This window comes from Corvus kubaryi, unplaced genomic scaffold (assembly GCF_017639235.1).
Source record: "Corvus kubaryi isolate FWS band 111438036 unplaced genomic scaffold, C.kubaryi_AGA036_p1.0 76, whole genome shotgun sequence".
Lineage (NCBI taxonomy): Eukaryota > Metazoa > Chordata > Aves > Passeriformes > Corvidae > Corvus > Corvus kubaryi.
Window position 1 is genome coordinate 4,805,399 of NW_024582063.1, and position 21,206 is coordinate 4,826,604.

The window sequence follows — 21,206 nt, forward strand, 5'->3', positions numbered from 1 at the left end:
GGCGGACGGCGTCCCTGGAAACGGGAGCGAGAGGGGCGGGATCCAGCGGGATCCAGCGGGGTGAGCAAGGGCCGGACGGCAGGGATGGAGCGGGCCGAGCAGGGGCTGGACAGCACGGATGGAGCGGGGCGAGGGGCGGGCGCTGCGCCGCGAAGGGGCGGGGAGCGGGGCCTAGCCGCGCTGGGGATGCCGGTGGGGTCGTGTGCGTCCCGCCAGGGATACGATCCCAAGAGGCTGGAGCGGAATTCCGTGTACCTTTGGCCCAGGTGTGCCGAGAGCAGGTGGGGAGCATGAGGGGAAAGCTGTCAACCCCTCAGGTCAGGTAAAGATCTGATCCGCCCGTAGTTGGTGGGTGTATGTCAGAGAATGGACCAGGCTCTGCTCGGTGGTGCCCGGAAATGGGAAAAGAGGCAACAGAGAGAAACTGGGGCGCAGGAAGTCCCACCTGAACGTGAGGAAGAACTTCTTTCCTGTGAGGGTGACTGAGCACTGGGACAGATTGCCCAGAGAGGGTGGGGAGTGACCCTCCCTGCCTGCATTGGTGAGCAGCATAAGAGTTGTTTCTGGAGCACTGGAGGGTTGATCACAAAACCAAATCCTTGTAGCATAGACGTGTTTCCTGGCCCTGAACATCCAATTCCCAAGATCTGGAGTACGTCTCTTCGTTTCGTAAAATGCCATCATACCCAAATGCAATTTTTCATTCTTGAATTACACAACATGATAATGACTGTGTACACTAGGATAAATCGGGTTTGGCACCTGTTTTAGGGATATATTCTTGATTCACATGATAACTGGCATAAGCTTAAGCAATAGCTGTTTTTCTGTAGTCCTTTTCAGGACATCCTGTATTTATTTAGGGGGGCATAATGAAATGAGGCTGGTTTCACATCTGGCATGATTAGGGTGGAGATTCCTGTCCCTTACTCCTGCCATATATCACTGACATATGGTGCTAAAGCTGTTCTAGCTCAAACACACAGGATCACAGTCACAGGATGGTTTCAAGAATCCAATGTTCTCTCTTTTAAGAGAAACAAATAAAGACAAGGAGTCATGCTAAGAGGCTGTATTTCTCAGTGCATTCTTCTGTTCAGAAAGATTATTGTCTGCCTTTTTATTTTTCCATTTTAAAGATCACTGCTGAGAAAAATGACAGCTGGCTCTGTCTCAGTTCCTCAGATCATCCCACTTCGAATTCCACCTCCAGGGAAAGCTCAACGGGAAATAGACACAAATACTCTCATAGAAATAAAATCAGGTATGAACAAGAGCTTTGACTCCATCTCAAACCTTTACTTATGTGTCCATTTGAAATGTTTGGCCTCTATGCTTTCTTTGCATTTAAGTATGAATTTTGGAGTGTGCATTTCATTAAGGAACTTATAAAATTAACCAAGTGTCCTTGCATGTAATTTTATGCATTCAAACAATATTACTGACATAAAAGTTGTATGTGTGAGCAGCCTTAATTGCTTCCAAGGCCAAACTTTTAAGCTGTTGCATTTTGCTTTGACTGCAAAAACAGTGCTTGAAAGGATCCTGGGCCAGGCTCACTCCCAACGTTGTCATTACAATTTTTGAATTGTCACCTTTCGCTGTGGCAGAAAATATCCTTTCTGTCATTGGAACAGACAAGCTGCTGCAATGTTTTCATGCAAAACCATTGCACAGCTACTTTGCTGTCACGAATATTGCTTCCAATGAAATTGCTTTTTTTGAGTAAAGGATTTTTCATGGGAGAAACAGTTTTGGTCCCAAACATTCGGTCACTTATAGAACTGCTTTATTTTCTTTATGTGAGAAAAATCAAGCACAGTAGTGAGTGCTTTGTTTTTCCAAGGTTGCCTACAGTCTGAGGAATTACTTTCTCTGTTTCTTTCAGATACACCAGGGGCCTCTATTTATTACACTTTAGATGGAAGTAAACCAGAACTCATTAGGAAACCTGGCCATGGGGCGTGTAACACTTTGGAGTATAAGGGTCCTATCTTATTACCAGTGGGGAAAATAATGGTTAAGGCCCTGGCAGTTACAAAGTGAGTATCCTGTTTTATTTTAATCCTGCTTTGGCAGGGGACAGATATCCCTGTCATAGCTTGTAGCCGTGTTGTTTAAAGCTTTCCATACCTTGCAGGTGAGAGATGAGCCTTTTCCCAGGCAGTTTGCAATCTAAATGGTCCTCATGAATTGCAGTGACATGTCTTTCTCAGGATGCTTTTTATCCATCAAGTGTTTGTGTGGTTGGATTACCTCTTGGATGTTATCTCCTGGACTGTGGGCGTCCAATGATCCATGGAGGCTATGGGTGAGAAACTGCTGTACTGCACTGAGAGCTCATCCTTTGGAGTGAGATCATCAGAAAAAGCAGAGGAACCACGGTGGTGTTTTCTGGGGTCATCTAGTGGTTGAATGGATTTATAGAAGTTGGTCTTCCCAGGAGTTTGTTTCATTTCTCCCAAAGGATCACAGACTGCTGAACCTCACAGCTTAATTACAATGTTGGGTGAAGCAAAAATACAATACATAGAAAGAAAATTGGATTTTGCTGCACAGCCACTGACTTTGTCCAAACTAACTTCATGCTTAGAGACAGAGAGAGGACACATAAATTCTCTGTCTATACTGTGTTGTGTTATCTTTTATTTCCAAGGGAGCAGAAACTTCCACTCCACTTGGAGCTTTGTGCTTGCTGTTCCCTGTTAGCTCCACCTGCAGCCAGAGTGTGCCTTGTGTCTGCACTGGGATATAACAACATTATATAACACACAAAACCAAGGCCTATGTTTATTTTCTTGCTATCAGTACCTAGATTTACACTTGTTTCCAGTCTGGTTTTTATTAGGTCATTTTCAGGTGTGCTGAGAGATGCTCTAGAATGACAGAGTGGTTTGGATATTTTCAGCAATTTTAATGTTACTGTTGTAATTTAATAGGTATTAGAGAATGACAGTTGATTTATCAAATAAATATTGCTCAATTCTACTGAAATATTGACTGCCAAGCTTGGAAGGGATGTTCCACCTGAAGAGCCACATCCATCAGTGATTTACTTGTTGCAGCACACAAGTCTGTGGCAGGTTCTTAGCTTTGTGAACATTGATTTTCAGGGACTACAGGGAGAGTTCAGTTGTAACAAAGGTGTTTGTGGTAGAGTACCAGCAACCAAACATGGTTTTCCCTGTTGAAGATGATGACAAGAATTTCCTAAAAGATATGGCCACACAGGTAAGTTTTAGCAATTGTAACCCCTTTTGTGAATATAAAATGTTGTATATATGATATTATTTAGAGATTAAGCTTTGACTGCCAGTTTTATTTACATATCTTATTTTCTCTGTTTGCCCATCTTTGCTGCTTTGATCCTTTTGGTAATATTACCATTTCAAGGGGATGCTTTTTCCCCCCCCATGATATTTTATGACCAATTGAGGTCAAGTATTTAAAAAATACATTTATAATTTAAGCTTTTCAAATGCTTGCATTGAAAAAAAATAGCTTGAGCATGTACTTCTAAAATTTTAACAAATAACTATAGCAAGAGATGATTAGCACAAATGCAAAAATGTTATTTGTAATTCAAATGGAATTACTTTTTAGAATAAGGAAGGTGGAATGTTTACTACAAAACCTAAGAAGAATAGACTGAATGTGGAAATCAAGCCTGCCTGGGATCAAACACCCCAAAACCTTCAAGGTACAGTATTATTTCATAAAACTGAGATAGTCTTCTGTTCTAGCAGAAAATAGTATAGAGTTTTCCTCTTGTATCACTTGTAAAGCGTGGGTAATTTTAAAACCATCTCAGAAGACAGAACATCCTCTGGAAATTCCAGTTTCGACTGCTCACCACTGCAAATAGAGAACAAAACTTACCTTCCATACATTTCACATGACTTCTTAAAAACATATTAAAATGTCATTCATTTCTCAGCAACACAACAAGGCCCGGTCTGTATTTCCCTTTGTGCCAGAAAATGCTGTTAAATTGATGGGATTGCAAATCCTTTACAGCACTTCTTTACTGATGTTTGCTTGCAATAAGATTCCAAAATAAATACACAAAGCAGAAATGAAAGCTTGACCCAGATTTTCTCTGTAGATAAAGCCTCTTATTCCATGGCAACAGCAATGGGACTGTTTAAGAGCAGGGAATTGTATTAATGTTTACTCATTAATTTACTTGTAGGAACTGGGTTTTTTGAGCATGCAGGAAGGAAGAAAACTGTAAATAAATTAAAACATAAAAGTAAGCTCTGTCAGAGAGGTATGGGGTTTCTTCTAGTTTAATTTCCTATAATTCCATGCAGCTTATTTGAACCCAAAATGTGGATGCCAAGTATGTTTTTAAATATGTTTAGCAAGAGTATGTAACATTCATGGTCAGATAGATATTAACTGCATGAAGCGGGTGACAGTGGAATAACAGAATTGTAATTTTAATCTTGGAAACAGACAGAAAGCCTTCTCACAGTTCCTCTCAAGGACCACAGCTCCTTGCCAGTCATTTGGGAACCACAGAGTACAGAGGGGAATCTACCTCAGCACAACCGATGGAGTCATTGCAGGTGAGCAGAGGGGTAAGCTGGTGGAAACTGTACACGGCTGTCATCAGGACAGAGGTCTAAAAAAAGGAGGAGGTGGAGATTTGTGATCTCTCTCAGCTATTAATGCCTTTGCATTTAATTTAATGCAATTTAAATTAATGCATTTAACTGTAATGGTAATGATGCACTAGACTGGGAATGCCCAAAGCAGGACATGGTTATCAGTAGGGACAAAGCCAGGCAAAGGAAATGAGCAGTGACTGCATTCCTACTAATTCTCTTCTAATACATTCCTGAATCCACAGTCAGCAAATACTTACTGCTGTATGTTGGCAAGCTCATACTTTAAACTCAATATTCGGTAATGCTGTGGTGGCAGTAAATGGCAAGGCATTGATTTATTTTTATTGGAAGAAGCTGTGGGTCCTTAATGCCACTAATGGGGGAATCAAGGGTAGTAGGTACTCTTCAAAGCAGTGTGTTTAAGTGCAGTTTGTTTCAAATTACATCTGTAGCTGATTTTGCTATTTTTATATGCATTTGCAAATATTTCCTTTCTAAAGCCTGAAGAATTACCTTTATTTCAGTTTTCAAGTTCCTCTGCAGTGACTAGCCAGAAAAGCTTAGCAAGCACACAAGTGTCAAGGATCCAGAGTGAAACAGATTTTCTTAAGTAAGTGACTTCTCCTTTTAACATATTGGTCCTTTGGAAAGTATCTTAGGCTTTTGCAACCAAGCTGATAATGCTATGGGCCTCTGTAAAAATTCAGAAGGCAAGGACAGACACTGGCTCATAAGTGGAGAGTATAATCTAGGTAGGACTTTAAAGATTCTTTCTCTTAAATGTAGTTTTCAACTGTCAGTTATCAGCTGTCTCATCATCCCTTAAAAAAATTCCTAACACCCATAGGATCAGAGAATAAACTCTCTTTTCAAATTGTAGTACACCCTCAGTGCTGTAGGTGAACACTGCTCACTGGAGTAGTCTCACAGGACATTAATGCTTATCAGTATTGAAAAGGTTCTGATCTACGTCAGTGGCTCCTCGTGGTGCAGCAGTGAGGCCTGACACAGACTGCCTGTCAGGAGACCTGTTTACTTCTCATGATGAGGAGCAAAGTATGAAACTCCAGAGCAGCCAGAGAGCTTTCTACCTTGCAAAGCTGTTTAGAGTTCAGAACTTCATTTTATAGATGTTGGGGCATGGTCTGGTGTCCCACCACAGCTGGGAAATCACAACCAGTGGCCTAAGTCCTGTCACAACAAGTTCCAGATTATTCACTATTATGCAGCAGTGCAATACTAAAACAAGCTCAGCCGGTTTGCTCTTATTTTCAGATGTGCACACTGTTCTGCCCCTCGCCTGTCTGACCCCTTGGCTCACTTCTGCCAGAAATGTGGATATCTGATCCCCCCTGTGCCAGTCCAGCGCTTCCCACTCCCCGAAGGAACACAGGTCAGCAGAACATCATAGCAATCCACACATCGTCCTTGAAGAGAACGACAGCCTCTGCAAGTTACACAGGCAGCACTGGCAAACCTGTTACTCAGTCCCACTTTCATTTGGAAGTTCTGCTCTAATTGCTTTGTTCTGCTCGATACCTTTAGCACTGGACCCAATGAAATTCCTCAAATTAACCATAGATAACCATAAACCGTTAACCATGGGCAAAATTACCCACAGATTTCTTCAAGTGTCGTGTATTCTAATAAGGAAAACAATGAAAAAGTAAATTGTTTTATTTGCCTGTGTCAGGAAACAGTACCAATCCTGAAACCTTAAATGGTGGCATGTGTGGGCATATATAAGAGCACCAAGTTTTTGCAGTGGTGCCTGTAACTGTCTTCCCTAAGCTCTTCCCAACAGATATTAACCTAATCTAACAAGTCCATGCTGTGTTTCCCTTCCTGTATCATCAGAAAGTTGTCTGGTCTGGGGCAATGCTGTAGTTTTAAGTAATGACCGAGATTCACCACCTCTTTAGATTAGGTCCATAATTAGGAGAATTTCAACTACTTGTACATATTTTATAGTAGCATTTTAATTTTACTGAAAACTACCTCAGTACCTTTCTGGCATTGTCTTTCCAGATGTCTTCATATTTTCTCAATATGATACTATGATTTTTAAGGATCAATATCAGTATCAGTTGCTGTCAGTTGCTATGTCTCCAGTGACCTTGCTGCTGAGACTCCAGCTGGGAAAATATTGAAATCTCATTATAACCTTAATGATCCCATTATGTTCCCTAACACAACTGTGGTGTGGCTTTTCCTTCAGATGGCACCATGCCTTGAATGCAGACATCTTGTGCCAATGAATACACCCACTTGCATTATCTGTGAGTCACCAATAGCTCCACAGCTGCAGCCTCAAAACAACATCTGCATAAAGGTAATTGAGAATAAGTAAAACAAAATAGTGATTTAACTCCTGGTATGCATTTTTCTAACAAGTGATTTTGTTACAAATATTTTGATCCAACCTGGCTTTGTCTAAATACATTATGGACACCTTTAAGAGTTAGTAGGATTAAAAACAGTTTGAATGGAAAAAAGGATTAAAGGTTCCCCAGTACAAGAAAGACATGGACATACTTCCCTTGAGAAGGAAGAAGCAGCAGAGGCAATGTGTGATGAGCTGACCATAACCCCCATTTCCCTGCGCTGCTGAGGAGGGCAGGAGATAATCAGGAGGAAGGTTAAACCCAGAAAGGAGCGAGGGGTGGGGAGAAGGTGTTTTTTGAGATTTGGTTTTATTTCTCATTTTCCTACTCTGATTTGATTGGTAATAAATTCAATGACTTTGCCCAAGATGAGTCTGGTTTTCTCCTGAGAGCAATCAGTGAGTGATCTCTCCCTGCCTTTAAACTCATGAGCCTTTCATTGTATTTTCTCTTAGCTGTCCAGCTGAGGAGGGGAGTGATAGAATGGCTTTGGTGGGCACCTGGCCTCCAGCCAGGTCAACCCACCACCAGTGGATTATAGACATTGTCCTAAATGTAATGTTTTATGGCACCCCTGATGTAGGTGCAGAGGCAGACCTGAACTATTTAGTGGCAACACCAAAACAGCAGACTAATTATTCTTAGCTCTGGTAGAAACTCAGTTGTTAATAGTGACTGTGCCAAGACCTTGTAGAGGTCTTTTAAGGCACCTCATGGTATTATATTATTATTAATAATTTTCTTTGCAGATACTGGGCTGTCTGTTTTGTGTGAGTGTAGTGACTAAACAAACTGACACTAGTGTATGTAAAGATCTGGAGATATTGATACTTAATCTCCTGAGGAAACTATCCCATAGTTTAAAACAAATAGTCACCATGTGATGACCAGGCAGCATGGCCTAACTAAAGTGTGAAACAGCCCAGACTTGAAGGATCTCTTCTATCTGAAGGACTGAATAACCCCAGCAGTTTGTAAGATCAAGTCTTTGTCTTCTTGTTCACAGTAATCAGATGTGAAATGTATTCTCTCTCTGTTTAAAAGGGCAAAGTCATTTGTCAGGTGTGTGGCACAGGAAATCCTCTTCACCATAAACACTGTGCGACTTGTGAGAGCAAACTGCCTGAAGTACAGATGGTAAGACTTCAATCACACTGGGCTAATCAAACCAAAGCAGAACATCCTTTTTCTTTGAAAAACTGAAGTCATGTCCATGTGTCCCTGTGTTACCAAAGCAGAGATTCTCTCCCCCATGTCATATTTAAGCCCAGTCCTCCCTCAGAAGTTTCACCACAAATGTCCAGCTAAACATCTCTTATACCTTCAAGTTTCTGACATGGAAGTCAGTGTTGTGAATGCCATTGAGAAAGCTCAGAAGGCTCTTCGAAAATAAGTAGTCTTGACTCCAAGGGAGTCTTGTTTGCATCCAGATTACTTTCAACTGCAATAGAAAAGTTGAGTATATACATCAGGAACATCATTCACACTGATTTCAGTTATTTTCTGAAAATAGAATATGCTTTTACATTATTTTTCATATCTCCACTTTTACATTATTTTTCTTATTTCCATTTGCTGCTTCTCCTACATGCATACAGCTAGCATGCTTGTATTTGGCTGTGACTCTGCACAGAGGTGAGAAAAGCACTGAAATATTACCTCTAAAATTGCTCTGTTTCAACTCCCTGTGTAGCTTGGCTCCTTAGAAGAATTTTACTTTCAGTTCTGAAAAGTCTTGTATTAAAAATGTCTGGCACATTCCACCTCTCCAGGTTCTGATAAGTACAAAAATGATAGAATAATAATGGTTTGCAAATTAAAATCTTCTGATCAATGGTTATCTTCTGAGTTCTAAAACTGTCTGTAGCTAGAGGCAAAAGTCTCTTGTATAGGCACTGAAGTGTTATTTGAAAGTGAGTTTCAGTAGGATTCTGTACTTACCTAAGATAAATGTATGTTTAGCTGCTTCACTGAATGCAGATATATGTGTACATAATATGTAGCTGCATATGTAGTTAGGCATGTGACTTGAATGTGAGACCTGTGTCAGCTGAGAAAGTTAAATACTTATTAAGAATTATTAATAGTAATCAGAAATTTTACTAATAATAGTGATTAATTAGTGATAACAATAGTATTTTGGAATAATTAATAGTAATAATGCTGATATTATTATTAATGGCTATTAAATAATTTAGATTTAGAATATATTTAGACTTGTGCTTTTGGAAGATTTATCTTCTAACTGAACTCCCAAATTACATTGTTTAAATTGCAATGCAGGCCACAGATGAAAACAGGGCTATTTTGTTGTGGTGTAATCAAAATAATTGTCCTTGGGTTCTGTCCCTTATCCATATTCCCAACTTGTAGAGAAAATAAACTACATAAGCCTTGAGGCAAAACATAACAAAACATTTTTAAGTCCTATTTGTCCTAACTGGGATCTGTACTGAAACTCCAAAAGTTTCAGATGAAAAACCTGTTTTCTTTTACTTACTCATATAAGTTAATTGGAGGAAAGTTGGGTAATACATAATTCGCACAAGGCAAAAGAGTGAAAAAAAGTATTTATGCAGCAAATTCCAAACTGTGAGGAAACTCCTTGCCTGAATGCATTCTCCCTGCCATACTACTAAAAAGAAAGGTACAAAGAAGATTGTGTGTTGGATTTGAAAATTCAAGTTTATCAGCAGAGACGCCTCCATCTTTATTTCGTCTGTACTTATACATAGGGCCCTATTAATAAATACTCAGTTTAAAAGCACACCATTGATAAGGTTCTTATTTTTTGGTGCTAGTTCTGCTAAAAATATTTTCAAATTAATTAATGCTACATTTTATCATGGTTTTGTAATGAAAAACAAAATTACAGGTTTGACCCGAGTCACTCTGTTGCTCATTCTAAGCTGCAATAATTCATTTAGGCTGAATATTACTTTATGTTGTCAGAGCAGCTTGCTCTCCTCTTTCTCCTTATTAGGCTTGTGGACTTTTCTTCATGAGAAGCATTTTCTCCCTAATGCTTGTTTTGTTTTATTAGCCCACATTTGGAGGAGACTCCTGCCCACCTCAGCAGGGCCAGCAAAGGAAGACGGCTCTGTGCTCAAAGTGCAACGGCGTGAACCAGAGCGACGCCCGCTTCTGTGCCTGGTGTGGGGCCAAGGCATGTGCTCCTGCTGTCTGTGGGACAAACCGGCTGCTGCTTCTCTGCAGCCATGTCAGACTTCTCTGTGCAAAACTCTTGTCAGTCAGTAAACAGTGTTATTATCAACATACCTGCTTAGAGCATCAAGGATTGCGTATGGAAAAATGAAAGGCTTACAAGACATCCCGACCCCACATCAGTCAGTGACCCAAGGGTTTAGAGTTGCGAACAAATGATCACGGGTCAACAAGCACCATCATTGCATCAGCTGAGATGCAACAGCCCTGTGCTCAGGCAAAGTAATTTACCCATCAAAGGTTAAAGTATAGGCTAACCTAATGCAAGTTTTCCCATAACAACTCCGGCCTATAACCACCAATACAGGCAATTACCAGATATGAGATGATGCATGCAATTGTTTTAACTGAAGGCCTCCTTAACTTCAATAAAAACAAGTACTTAGCTGCTGCCCAGTAGAGTTACAATCAATGTAAACAATTTCCCATTGTACAGTGCTTCTACCTAAGATCACACTTGAGGAGAATTTATTTTCTGTGAGCTGAATGCACATAAAATTTAAAACACTCCCTTATATGCATAAATAACCATTAGTCCTGTACTGTACCAAGGGACTCAGGGTGGTATTTACTTCCTCTTAATTCATTCCTCTGCTCTTATCATTCTGGAGTCATTCATCCTATGCTTCTCTAGTGACAAATATTGCATTGAACTTTCCAGCCTGGACCTCCTCCATCCTACTTTTCCTGTTCCAAGTGTGGTACCAGCAACCAGCCCTATGCTCGCTTCTGCATGTCCTGTGGTATCTTCATAGAGCCCCCATCCAGACAGAGCTCTCCTGCCAGTCCCATGGATCGTGGGGACTCAGTGGGATCTGCTCAGGTGGGACACAGTGTTACAAAGCCAGGTTTGAACACAGCTGAGAGGCTGCTCCATTGTGGGTGTGGATCAGCACAACTCCATTCATTTCCGTGGGCGATGCTGTGGACTAGGAGCACAAGGGCAAACCCCTTGGTTCTGCTTTCTGCTGAACAGCAGCCTCAGCTCAAGGCCTTGATCCAGCCTCTTTCTAAATGGCAAAGTGAGAAATGATCAGCCTTTCGAAAGTCTTAGCTCTTTAAGTACTTCTATGTTATTAGTTGTGAATTATTTGTGGCCTGCTGATATTATTTCATGCAAATGTAGTAGTGTTTTTAAAACTCTGTTTTAAGGAAGAGCCCAATACTTAGCAAGGCCAGCTTTTGCCCTACAAAAGCATACATGTCTCCTGGCAATCATGAAGAATTTGGATTTTGCTTGAATATTTGTGGTAAGTTGCCTTGTTGTTACAGACTGGTAATTAAAATAAAAAATTGTTAATGATTCTTCCTGCTAGCTTTTTCATTCCCTTACAGTTTGGTGTAGTGTTCTGGTTAAGTTATGCTTGTAAGCCATTGAATTACATCTGTATTACTTATATTTTCCCTTCTCCTCCACCTCCCACAGGCAAAACAATTACAGGCTCAAGTTGCCTGGCAACCTTGTCCTGTTTTCTTGCCCAAATCAAGGACAGAACTAACAGAAAGAGAAGATAAAGGAACCCAAACCATTGGACTTTTTTACCCATCCAGCAAACTGCTGGAAAAGAAGGAGCTTGAGCTGATTTCACAAAAAGAAAAGGTGGAAAAGATGAGTGATCACAAGCCTCTCCTGACAGCCATTAGTCCTGGAAAAGGTTAGAAGTTCTGATTTTATGATTTCTAAACAATTTATGACCTTGCTTTTTCTTGAAAATATTATAGTCTATGGAATGTGGCATCAGTAGGACACTGATTTACATCTTTACAAGTCTATCTTCCCACCAGTCACTTGTAAATGCACTGCCTTAGAATTCAATCACTGATCTCCACCAATAGCTGAAAGAAAGCTATCAGAAATATCAAAATTGTGGCTACTGAGCCCTGTGCAGCCATACTAATTTGGCAGTAGTTTGATTTCCTCAGATTCCACAAGACTGGAGGCAGGTGTCCTCTATTTGAATTGGAAACCACTGCACAGCTCCCAGTTCCCAGCAGCCCCCACAGCCCCTGCAATGTGAACTTCAGGTAGAGCTGTGGTGGCACCTGCAGGGATACTGATAAACAAAACTCTGAGACACAGGGGATCAGAGCTCTTGAAAATATGATGAAGCTGGTCTACATGAGGAACTTGTTTGGGGTGCTGTTGTGGAATAAATTGTAGAAACTTCAGAAGCAAAGACTAGAGGAAGGAATTCTTAGTAGGATTATGAAAATATCACTCACTGAAGTCTTTTCTCTCCCAGACTACAGTAGGAGCAGTATCAGTACTACAGACAACTATTTTTCCAAGTGAGTTTTGTGGTCACTTTGTTCTTTGTGGAACCACTTGACCGTTTGCTGTCATTAAATGCTTGACATTTTGAGGTTTTAGTTTTACTATCCTGAGAAATCTTCAGCTTTCTGGATCCCAAACCCTTGAAGACAGTCCATCTGTATTAATTAAGGATCTAATAAATGGCTTAGTGGGTAAAATTGTCTTTAATCTCACAGGGCAGTCCAGCTGGGCAATCCATAGAATGAGTTAATTTTAAATCATTACAGCACCAAACCCTGGTTTGGAGGAGCAGTTACTCTTTTAGATCCACTTTCCCATCTAGCTCTCTTCAGCAATCAGATGGTCAACCCCTCAGGCTGTTATCAGAATTCATTTTCTATTGGGTAGTAAAGGTTGCTAAAGAATGTTAGAAATTCCTCTTTTGATTCTGTGTATCTGTATTCAGATGGACTCTGATTTTTAAAATAATCAGTGGGGAAATCTGTTTTCCTCCTCCCTTCCTCTGAAATGTGGCATATTCTTTTAGGCATCACTGTAGGAAATACAACACTTGACTCAACATGTCAGGGAGCTTAATTTAGTCAGAGATAAGACAGGATTGGCCCCTAATAGTGCCAAGAAAAAAGCAAAGTAACACCAATTATTTGTATATCTCTGTCAGAAGTACAGCTCTTGCCTTGTGAGTGAGAACTGCTGTCACTGGGAAAGGGAGGGAAGAAATTCTGAACTCCATTTGAATTCTTTTCATTTTTATCCTCTTAGCAGAGGTAACTTTGTTGAAGTTGCACTGTGTAATGTATTCTCCGTTAGATCCTGCCCAGGACTGAGTAACATATTTCATTCCATAAATCAAAAAATAAATGTCTCTTACAGTCAGTTCATGCTGAGTTGTATACATGGCTTGAAACTACCTGCATCAACATGACCATGCATTATCACCCAGGAAAATCTTGTTTATAGATGCCAAATATGACCATTATTTCTTCAATCAAAATAGTATCAGACATTTGATATTAAAGTTTTTAAATACAAGTGATTAAATAAGATGGTGGAGGTTATTATTTCTTGACCATATCAATTATTAACTAACCTTCTTTTCATGTGTGAAGATTATAAAAAAAAATACTAAACAGTTAAGAAAGGGGCAAACAACAGCAGTACCAAACCAGTAATCCTCTGGTGTGTACTGGGTGTCTTTTTTTGCTGTACTTTCAGTCTGTTTTCAACAGGAGCCAAGACATTCACCAGGTAAGCTTTACAAAGAAGGCTTCCCTTTTTTACTGTAACAAAGGTTAAATCAGTGTGATATAGATGTAATCTGCTATGGGCAGCATGGATTCAAGTATTCCATCAGTGCTGCCAAAAGTCCTTTGAAATCTAATAAAACATCAACCATGCAAGAATGTGTTTCTGACCCTCTGGATTTTTTGAAGTAAAATCTGGGGATCTGGGCTAGTTATGAACCACTTTATTGCAAATAATACTGACTTCTACAGAGAGATCACTCACCAAGTAGTCTATTTTAGATGTTTTAAATACTACTTTCAACTTGTATTAGTTTTTGCATATGAGACCACAGCAGGGAACAATTTATGTTGTTCTGTGGGTTCTTCTTTTTCTATCCATTTAAAGCTGCTTAACAAGTAAGATTTGCTGGTTTAGTTTGTCATACCAGTTCAACCTTGAGTCTTCCAAGCACAAAACTCCTTGTGCCCTTGCTTTGTCTTGTAAAAGCCAGAGCTGCACTTTTCTTCTGGCTTGGTCTCTTTTCACTGTTTCAAGCTTCACTTAACATGAAGGAAAGGATAAGGTCAGAGCAGCTTCATTGTGTAAGCTAAATGAGGTTATCAAGCTTACACAATTTTATTTACAACAAAATGAATCATGCTCTGTACTTACCATAAGGATGCTATAAAGAAAATTAGATTGAAAACAGTCAGTTAAAAATGAGAACAAGTCCATTTGTTGCTTTATCTGATGAAAACAGAATGGAGCTCCAGAAGTGCCTGGACAGGAGGTGCAAAAGCTCTAAATAGCTTAAGATGAGTTTTTAATCCAGGCTCATTCAGCCCCTCACGTTTCATGCCCTCTATCAGTATAAAGGAATGCTGACTCCCTCTCTCCCAGAGATCCTGATAGGCAAAAGAGCAGGAATGCTTAAGCTTTTAATAGGCTCTCACATATATAATTGAAAGGAATTTATTTGGAGGATAATTTACACAGACCAAAATGCTGTGTATCTGAGTTTCTGTGTTTGCAGTTTTCAGATTTGGTTTATTGTTCCCTGTCAGTTATCCCAAATCAACTACAAATCAGTTCAATAACACACAATTACTTAAATTTTTTTTAATATTTTACTTTTTTCTTTTCTTATGATCTGGAATAGTGTGAGATTTTCCCTTCACATAGGACCAGTTTTGACTCCCAAGGATCATTCCAAGACATGGCTTTGCTGTGAATAGAGGGCCCTAAGGATGAATTATATATAACCTATGGATAATACAGTGTTTCACCTGGCTTTTTAGGGTATAACTTCCTTCTCATTTTCTTGATTAGATGAATTTTCTACTGATTTTTTTTTTATCTCAGTGCAGCTATGCTATTTTTAAATCTTCCATCACATGACTAGAAGGAATGTTAATCACATTTTAAGGATTTTTCTCCTGCTTAACTCTCTGTGAACAGGTTACTGGAGAAAACAGCTGGATCATGTTTGTGCTCATCTTAGAAGCTATGCCCAGAACAACCTTGAATTCAGAACACTGATTGGAGAACCTCAAATGGGAAAGGTAGGAAGGAGCTTGTGAGTGGTATCTTCCCATGGAGGGTCATGAGATTAGTGTGGCTGCTACATAAACACTGGGAAAATAAATGTCTCCCTTTTCTTTAGACGTTGACCTGTTTTTGTGTGTAATTTGTGTAAAATGTCTTGTTTTGTTGTTCCATTTTTTGCTCAGTCTTTTTCTGAAGACTTTTTCTGCTTTCTTTCCAATGGCAATTCCTATTTTCTCACCTAAAAGCTGTAAGGGGAGTGAGAAAGCCTTTGCTCAGCTGCTTTTATATAGGAAGAAGGTGGAAACCTTCTAGGACTCCTTCCTAAGGAGTAGATACTCCAGTAAATACTTTGCACCTGATTTCTATATCCACTGAGACCTATTGTCCACCAGCATGTTCAGAAGCTGTAGTACAACTATAAATATAAGAGAATATCTGCTTAATAGAGTTGAGGTACAGTACATTGCAACTTTTTCCTCTGCTAAAGGATTCAAAAAGACAAGCCTAAAGAATATAAAATTGCCTAGGGAAAGCTATTCCTGCTGCTTCTTGGCCTTTTTGTCAGTTTATTGTCTTAAAAGCAGTGCCCTCAAAAGTAACAGAAATGGTTCAAAGCAGATGCCAGCTATCTGGGTTTAATGCTGCTTTTTCAGTTTTTCATGTGGATTGGAAATATAATCAACCTTACCTCAAAATTCTTAACCAGCTGCAATATAATCTTCATTCCATTCTTTATAATCCCCTGTGCACTCATTTTTGTATGACTCCCATAGACTTGTTGCCAGCAGTACTGTCTCAAGGAATTGATACACAAAGGTACCAAAGTTTTAATACTGACTGTGCTTCCCCAGGCTGGTGTGACTAAAGCAGCCACCAGTTCTCCTGGATCTGGAAGTCCCAAGAACAACACAGCCTTTTACACAGCTACAAAATCTCAGTGGAGAATGACTGTACTTCCATGAAATATAGCCTCATTTCAGTTTTGGATTCACTTGGTATTTCAGTTGTTGCAAAATTTCCAGTTATTCAAAAAACACCTGCCCCTTTCTCATTGACATGGGAAGTGTTGGTACAATATCACAAGTAGGTAAAGGCCACACGTGATTTTGTGTATTGGCTGCACCACAAACACCACCAGCAAGACTTATTCCTAAAAGTACTTCTGTGGGGTTTTTTTTGGTAAGGCATACTAATGGCTGCTCTTTCCCTCTAGATTAATTATGCTACCATCTCTGAAGATGACTGTGACGTCACTATTACATTGAATTTTGCTGCTATTAACAAGGTCAGTTCAGGGGATGGGGCCTGTTGAGAGGCAGCTGGTCTAAAGCTGTCACTAGAGCAGTGTAATGATACATTTTAAATTCAGGTCTAAACAAGAAATGCTTTTGTTCAGAGGGTGTTAACTTATTGCTTCAGAGAAAAGAGTCTTTTTCTTTCTCTGTTAGAGCTGGATGAACAGGTAGCCTTATCTGATGAAGCCTGACTTCACAGTTATGTTGCTATCATCTCACATTTTGTTAGTTTGCTATTAGTATTAACTTTCTTCTTTCAGCTGATGTTGTTTGATGATCCTAGCACCCCTTAGCTTTTGATCTCAGATCCTGCTTTTTTTCAGCCTGCAAACTGTGTTCTTAAGGAATAAGCTTAGTAATTTCCAATAGTTTGGAGATAACTTTTGTCAGAGCTCCTGTTAACTTTATTCAAAATCTGGAACTTCCATCTCAAGAATTACCATGTTCCAAAAACCATGACATACACATTTCTAGCTTTTCAAAGATTAAAATCTACCATCTCAAAAATCCAAAATTCAGACTGTGTCTCTTGTGAGGCATCTTGGAAAGCTTACCTTGCCCTGTGGAGCCTGAAAAGCTGTATCACATCATTTCAGAAATGAAATTTCTCAAGTGGTAGAAATACTTTCATTTGGTGAGAATCTTCATTTCGTTAAGCGAGGTTGTGTCACTTTATTTTCTAAATCAAAAGAAACACCTAACACAAGGTTTAGAAAAAAATGCCACATAATTTTGCCTCAAAACAGAGTTCAATTACATATGATAATGTCTTGTGTTAATTTGACACTGATATTAACAGCCCATGTATTTTCTCATTTGCAACAGTTTTGTGCCACTAAGATTATAGCAGCATTACATGATAATAACTGCCTGCATTTGATGATTCTACAGGATATTCATCCTAAGAGAGCAGTGAAGTTCAGCAATGATTACCCGAGTGCTGTAACAGAAGTCACAGATGGACAGGATGGCAGTCAGACTAATTTTGGTGAGATTTTTTTCCCCCCTCTTTACAGTAGACCATAAATACAGCAGTCAGGAATACAGAAGTAGTGCTTGGAAGCTTAGACAGGCAAACATTCTGTGTCTGTTTAAGTTGATCTTTTAAGTCGCAAAATGTGTCCGAGCTGAGATTTAAGCAATGTATAGACTTTCTAACATTCCTGGAAATTCTTCATCCCTAGGGAGCAGCTGAGGAGACCAGTGAACTGCAGCCACATCTCACAGCAGTGTTTTTATTATAGCAGTAAAACTTTAGATGTTTCACATATTCTTTTACAATAGGAACCACAAATATCAATATTATCTCTACTTCTGAGCTCTGCCATGGACTGCCAGCTCTGGCATATTTGGCAAAGATAAGAAATTATGAAATACGTTCATCCTAGACCTGGTTTGCAGAGATGTTGTTTAACTGCAATCTCCCACTGGTGTTAGTAACAGCTCAGCACTTTGGGCATCTCATATTGGACTTAGGTTTTCATTAAATCAACCAGTTGTAAAGTGAGCCTCAGAATTCAGAAATTCCTATACCATCATTTGATATACTTAATTCACATACAAGTCTCATCCACTTTGTGCTTCCAGTCTGAGACTTGACAAGAGGCAGCAACTGCACTGGGAGCTGTGTAAACCTTTTGTTAAAACCAGTATGACCTGCAACAAGTGTTTCATCACTCTCTCATGCAGAAAACTGATAAATACTGCTTTGATTGTGGATAAATTATTTCCAGATCTCTCCTCCTAGTTCAGATACTGACTTTGCTTTGAATTAACACTTGTTTTTCTTTCTGGTAGGCAGAGGTGATCAAAATCTTTTCTATTCAAGAGGCAAAATAAAGAGAACCAAGTCAAGAACAGTAATGGGACAGGAATATAAGCTCTCCGTAAGTATCTTCTGCAAATACAGGAGAAAAGATTTCTAGAGCAGCACTAACATGAAGGAGGGCATCCAAGGATTAAAATAGAAAGGTTTTAACCCTGACTGAGGGCAGGGGATAAAAGTGCAACTTAATATAAAACCTGAACATTGGTAACTGACATTTAGTTCAAAACTGAAAATAACTCATTTGTTTTTCTACTAAGAGTTTAATTAGATTTTTTTCTCTCATTTTGAACCCATTCAATTTTGACACTGTATTAGGCCTAAGGACTGTTGCAGAGTGATTCTTTACAGATTTTTTTCAGAAGCAACATCAAATGGAGGTATTGTCATCTTTCCTTGACTTTACAACATTTGACTCTGTAGAGGCCTAGTTTAATGCAAGCAGCAAGGATTTAACCTCCACTGGAGACCAAATTTTCTGAAAGAACTGTCTACTAAAGGGATTGTCAGTAATGACATGGAAAATTTCAAAAAGGAAATGTACATTAATCTAAGCTTGGATCAGTCAGCCAACTCAACGGGTGGGAGAAGATACAGAGCTCTGTGGTATGAGTCCAGAGATAAAAATGCTTGGTCAAGTGATTGAGCTTTCAAAATGAGAAAAAGAGGTTGAAAGCTGGGAAGAAATAAAAGGAAAAGGTTTTAGGTTTTGTTGTTTGTTTGTTGTTTTAAGATTTAGTAAACTAACTTATCTGAGGCAAAACATACACATTTTTAGAACAGAGTACTTGCACAAGTTCTGGAAGCTTCAAACTTTAATCCTAAACATGTACCCATGTTTAATTTTACTGTGCTGAGCAGATCTTTGTACAGCCCTGGAGAGTTGCATTGATGTAAAGCTAATCATTTGCAGACACACTTGCTGAATGAAGACCTCAGTAGTGAGATATTAGCCCTGGTTACCCAACACTTGCTTAGATTCAGAAAGACATTCCCAAAGTCAGCGATTAGTAACAATGAGGCTCAGATACATTGAATTCATCCCACTGTGTGCATTTTTCACTTTCACTCCAAGGCGGAATCTGGCCCACCTACTTGTATTTTCACTGTGTGAAATGTTACTGGCTGTTGTGTGTCTCCACAGCCAGAGTCCAGACAGCTACTGGATGAACTGGGTCAAACTGGGAAAGGAAGAATCCCCTTCATAGAACAATTGCTCAGTGAAATAAGTTACGGTTGCTGAAGTTTCCTTTTTCAACTCTTGGGCCATTTACTGCATGAATATTAGCCTGGAATGCAACTTTGGAGTGACGATTAGGAGGCAACAGCCTTGCAATACCAGTCTTCAGACTGGAAGAGCATTTTAGAGAAGATAGGGCCTGTTTTACATTTATAGATTCCTTCCCCAGTTTCTATTTGGTCAGTGCATAAGGCAGTCTTCTCTGGGTTTGTCAAGGCCAAGCAGAAAGAACAATGTATCTGTTTTGTAGTTTAGGATCCAGTCCTCTGTATAGCAAAAGCAAGCATAATCTCTATGTTTCTGCTGTGGGATCTCATTTGGCTACTGTTACACACATTTACTCTGGCTTTGGACAAACATTTTCGGAAGAAAGCAAAGCAACACACTTTGAACCTCTCTCTGCCTTGAGCATGAAGCCCATTTCCCAACTTGAATTGGCACAATACAAAAGCAGGGTAGAAACTGAAGAATCTGTATGGTTTTACCAGCTCCATTTCCCTCTGCTCTGTTCCAGGGAGCTGACCCCAACTCCCTGAGCGAGGAGGAGCGCCCTGCCCTCACAGTTGCTGTCCTGAACAAGCACACAGGAGCCATCTCCCCTCTGGTGCAGAAAGGGGCCGACATTGACCAGCAGTCAGGGCCGTAAGTGAGCTCTGATCCTCTGCCTTGGCTCTTTCCAAGTTTTACCCCAAAAAAATCACACGTGTTCCAGCTTTAGAGGGAACTAAACCCCCACCTCTCCTCCACAAATCTGTAGTGGAGGAGTTCCTTTCAATGACAGTATCCTCACTCCTTCTTCCAGCTACCAGCTTTGAAGATTTCTTGCAACTTGTTAAAGCTGTTCTATTCAGTTCCTTCTCCATCCACTTTGACTTAGAGATAAACCCCACCAAAGCCTACCACACTTCTAGTGTGTTCTGTATCCTCCTATTTATTTTCCTTAGTTCTACTTGCTGAGTTTCCTTAGGTAATAAGTACTTTGCTCATTCCTCCCATGCAGGCACAACAACACAGCTCTCCATGAGGCAGTTCTGCTGGGACTGGAGGGAGAGGAGTGCATCCGAGCCCTGTTATGGTAGGTACTGTGGCTGGGCCCCCAGCCCAGCTGCAGGCTCCCCCAGCCTGCCAGCACAGACCTGCCTGGCAGCACTGGAGGGCCAGAGCCTGCCCCGTGTCCCTGCAGGAAGGAGCATCCACAAATTGCAAAGTTATCCCACATCAACGTTCACCTACAAGCCACTTCACTAAGTGCAGTAACTTACAATGAATTTAAGCAGTTTAAACCAATGTGTTCTGTATTTACAGCTGCAAGGCAAGCGTGCAGAAGAAGAATGCAGCAGGGCACTCAGTGTTGGATTTGGCTGCTGCAGCTGGAGATAATAAGGTTATGTCACTGTTCCAAGTAAGTCTGGATAGAGAACGTTGAACTTAAGAGACACAGGAATATTGTTCTTGTAAGTGTGTTACTACAACAAACTTTTTCCCCAAATAAAGCTGAAGGTTCTTTGACTTTGGGAGCACCTGCTCACATGTGTCCAGTTGTGTCTGCAGAATCCACGACCCTGTGTGATCAG

General features: G+C 40.0%; 1 protein-coding gene across 2 annotated transcripts; it reads left to right on the plus strand.

Moving 5' to 3' along the window:
* Positions 1–2: 2 nt before the first annotated feature.
* Positions 3–21,141, plus strand: DZANK1 (double zinc ribbon and ankyrin repeat domains 1). Of its 2 annotated transcripts, XM_042051781.1 has the most exons (21): positions 3–60; positions 1,140–1,264; positions 1,889–2,042; positions 3,114–3,231; positions 3,604–3,700; positions 4,459–4,571; positions 5,138–5,223; positions 5,889–6,006; positions 6,832–6,945; positions 8,042–8,134; positions 10,041–10,163; positions 10,884–11,045; positions 11,649–11,877; positions 15,183–15,286; positions 16,486–16,557; positions 17,459–17,555; positions 18,365–18,453; positions 19,537–19,617; positions 20,147–20,274; positions 20,633–20,707; positions 20,938–21,141. In XM_042051781.1, exons 2-21 carry the CDS (start codon positions 1,156–1,158, stop codon positions 21,056–21,058), a joined length of 2,283 nt encoding a protein of 760 aa, XP_041907715.1. In that variant the 5' UTR covers positions 3–60; positions 1,140–1,155; the 3' UTR covers positions 21,059–21,141. The 2 variants fall into 2 exon arrangements, with proteins under 2 accessions (XP_041907715.1, XP_041907716.1); XM_042051782.1 differs by lacking the exon at positions 19,537–19,617.
* Positions 21,142–21,206: the final 65 nt, after the last annotated feature.

Bases quoted from the DNA above. Each gene is read 5' to 3' on its own strand.
- DZANK1 (XM_042051781.1), top strand. From the start codon at position 1,156: ATGACAGCTGGCTCTGTCTCAGTTCCTCAGATCATCCCACTTCGAATT. The intron at 1,265-1,888 runs GTATGAACAAGA...TGTTTCTTTCAG, and splicing joins TCTCATAGAAATAAAATCAG to ATACACCAGGGGCCTCTATT. The intron at 18,454-19,536 runs GTAAGTATCTTC...GTGTCTCCACAG, and splicing joins GACAGGAATATAAGCTCTCC to CCAGAGTCCAGACAGCTACT.